The 3,169-nt window shown below is 37.7% G+C and overlaps 1 protein-coding gene across 4 annotated transcripts; it reads right to left on the bottom strand.

The window, feature by feature from the left end:
• Window positions 1-548: 548 nt before the first annotated feature.
• On the bottom strand, window positions 549-2,878 carry LOC111390339 (N5-carboxyaminoimidazole ribonucleotide mutase-like). Of its 4 annotated transcripts, none has more exons than XM_023015361.1 (7): window positions 2,758-2,878; window positions 2,552-2,665; window positions 1,914-2,026; window positions 1,702-1,819; window positions 1,527-1,621; window positions 1,131-1,237; window positions 549-1,021 (listed from the first exon to the last, which is right to left on the bottom strand). In XM_023015361.1, the coding sequence occupies exons 2-7, from the start codon at window positions 2,661-2,663 to the stop codon at window positions 928-930; spliced, it is 639 nt and encodes a 212-aa protein (XP_022871129.1). In that variant the 5' UTR covers window positions 2,664-2,665; window positions 2,758-2,878; the 3' UTR covers window positions 549-927. The 4 variants fall into 4 exon arrangements, with proteins under 4 accessions (XP_022871129.1, XP_022871131.1, XP_022871130.1 ...); XM_023015363.1 differs by having other exon boundaries at window positions 1,914-2,011; XM_023015362.1 differs by having other exon boundaries at window positions 2,772-2,871.
• Window positions 2,879-3,169: the final 291 nt, after the last annotated feature.

The following is a 3,169-nucleotide window of genomic DNA, read 5'->3' as shown; positions in this document are numbered from 1 at the left end:
TGAGGTATCAAACAAGTTTCTATTTTCGTGGATGAAAACGATGTCATGTTGGCCATGCCAATAATTTGGACTACTACTTGGCTTTCACCTTGTCAACGAAACCTGCCATTGCCCATGTGACCAGCCAAAAAGGGGGGAGGACACTGTTGTCTACAAAGGGTCGGGACAACCCGGCCCTTATTTGGTCCAGTCCGGGTCCAGCATTATCCCTCTGAAGAGGCAGGTCATGTTGAAGTCCCTCTTTAGCCTCGCGCATTTTTGTTTCTCAACATAATAACAAACGATAACAAAAAAATTTAATTCGGTGTTCTTATAATTCTTTTATCCTCATTCTCAAGAAGCGGAAATGGGCATTGGCAATTTAACGAATAATGTCATTTTACAGTAGTAACATCTAAATGTACACATTCGTGGCATGAGCAGGGTCGGTCACACTATCTACGTAAAAAGTTTGAAACTAATTTTCTCACCACTAGCTAAATAATTATAAGAGTTCTCTTTGCAAATAATGAAAATCCCCTCCTTGGGAAGAGAGCAAAACAATGAAGTTCTGAAAACAAGTTCATCATTGAAATAAAATTATTTTGATTAGTACAAAGTGCAAACCCCATGCAATTGATTCGTGACTAACAACATAGAACACTCAAGAACCATATTCCAAAAAAATTCCACGGCTAAAAGAAAAAACCGTGTACGTTAAATATGTGAAGCTACAAGCAAAGAAAATAATAACCTGCATTAGGAGCATCGAATGTGAATCCATGAAACCATTTTGTGCTGGTTGAAGATGCAATTCTGATTCAAGAGATGCACCATCACATCATGATATTTTTTCCCCCTTTTTTCCAATTATCTCTCGCAGTTCTTGAAATGGATTCTCGTGGTGAGTGGGAGGAAAGATGACATTTCAGCTAAGTGTGGAAAACATCAAGAATTCAAGTATTCTTCCCAGCCACCCTTTTCCAACCTATCATCCTTTACCAAGACTTCGTCTCTTCTATCTTCTTGGTATTGAGCCATCCTATATGAATGGAAAAACAAAGTTCTTTATTAATTTCTACATAAGCAAAGTCTTTTTTTTTTTCCCCAACATTTTTGTTGGTTTTCATTGAGGGAGAAAAGAGACAAACCTTGCTTGCAAGTCGATGTCACTAATTCCTAGCAATCTTACAGCCAACAAACCTGCATTTGTGGCATTATTTATTGCTACTGTTGCAACAGGGACACCCCTGGGCATCTATACATAAACATGGAAATCAATTATTTTTAGTTAACAAATATTACATTCCTCCAACACAGAAAACATTGTGACACAACACATCAAGCAAAAATAACCTAAGCCTTATTCCCATTAAACTTGGGAGTAACTATCTAAATCCTATTTCATTGTTCCATTTGATTCAGAAATAAACCTTTCTTTAAATGTCCCAAGAAATCAAATCATTTGTTACTACCTCTGGTCGTATGTTAAGTTCGATACAATGGGATTATCCCACAATGGATATCTAATGTTTTCACGAAAGTACCTGAACAATTGACAAGAGGGAGTCGAGTCCATCCAATGTAGAAGCACGTACAGGAACACCAATCACGGGCAAGGGTGTCATTGAAGCCACCATGCCTATTAAATCAAACAAGGTTACATCAGTGCGTTCAAAGAAATATGATTGAAAATGGATATTATGCTCTAATATTAAAGACCTGGCAAGTGAGCGGCACCACCAGCACCAGCAATGATAACCTGGATACCGCGCTCCCGAGCAGACAAAGCGTAAGAAAACATCATTTCAGGAGTCCGGTGAGCTGAAACTATTCTTACCTACATAACAAAGTTAACTAAAGTTTAATATGCCTCATGCCACAAACAAATATCTACACAATGACAAAAATATAACAAAACAATGTGCAGTAACCTCTGCAGGAACATCAAACTCCCTTAAAATCTTTGCAGCTTCCTTCATAACAGGAAGATCTGAATCCGAGCCCATGATGATTCCAACACGAGGTGCAGCTGCAGTAGGAAGCATTACGGTGCATGACAAAAATGTCAGACGGAGAGAAGCAGGCATAACATCGGACAGAGATATTTGGGTAGGAGATTAGGGATGCTAACAGATTTGGTCAACAAACCAAATGTTTTCCAAACAAACAATGACGCTCTAGAGATTAAAAAATAAAAAAAATAAAAAAATAAAAAGGTAAAAAATAATTAGCCCTTGTTTGAGCCCCATTCTTGCCCAAAAATACATTTTTGAATAGTATATTAATAGAAAGTGTATGGGTAAAAATAAAGAAAAGTTCTGGATTTGCGTGTAATATTATTTTAATGAAGATTGTGTGATTGAAATGAGGTCAAATTATTTTTGAAGAATGTATTTTGATGGAAATAATGGGGCTCAAACAAGGGCTAAATCAACTTGAATCCCAACATTGATCTCACAAGCAAATTTTTTCCAATTCTTTAACCCTTATCCCATGTTCAAACAGGGATTCGTCACTACGTGCTGTCACCCGCATAAAACACGGTATAAAGCTATCAAACACAACTGACCTGCAGGCTGTCCATCCAATATTTCTGTCAGCATGAATTTTAGCCGAGATTCAACAATGCCCATGGAGGGGCCTACAATCGTGATGTGACCCATCTTTCTTTGCTTTCTCATTTCTGCAGAGATACAAGGATTTAAAAATTTCGCTAACATGAAGACAGGAAAATAAAACATTTATGTGCAAGAGTTGGTTTCAGCATCAACCGACCAGGTTTGTCATACCAATGAACCGATGCCCCTTTAATTCTCAATGCCCTTCCAATAAGTTGATTAGCCAGAAGGAAACCCGGTTCGCCCTATATCCACAAGTGAGAAGTAAAATATTAAGAAAGCCATAAAAGTGAAATAATGGTTTTTTAAAGCTATTGCTGCCATTCAGCATGAGTCCACTGCTTTCTCATTCTCGACCAAGAATAGCAAACCTCACCATCTGGTTAACCGTTTACTAATATTCTAGCTTTGAATCAAGGCGTCGATATTGAAACTTCCCTTTTGATCTAAATTATGTGAGGTATAAAGCTTATTTTATGTCATCTTACGGGACAAGCTAACTCTACCCATAGATGTAGGGAGTGAGATTAATCAACAAAACCATCAGAAGTACTACGCCGGCAAAAAAA

The sequence above is a fragment of the Olea europaea genome, unplaced genomic scaffold (genome assembly GCF_002742605.1).
Source record: "Olea europaea var. sylvestris unplaced genomic scaffold, O_europaea_v1 scaffold6714, whole genome shotgun sequence".
NCBI classification, from domain to species: Eukaryota; Viridiplantae; Streptophyta; class Magnoliopsida; order Lamiales; family Oleaceae; genus Olea; species Olea europaea.
This window is presented reverse-complemented; position numbering and strand designations above follow the sequence as displayed.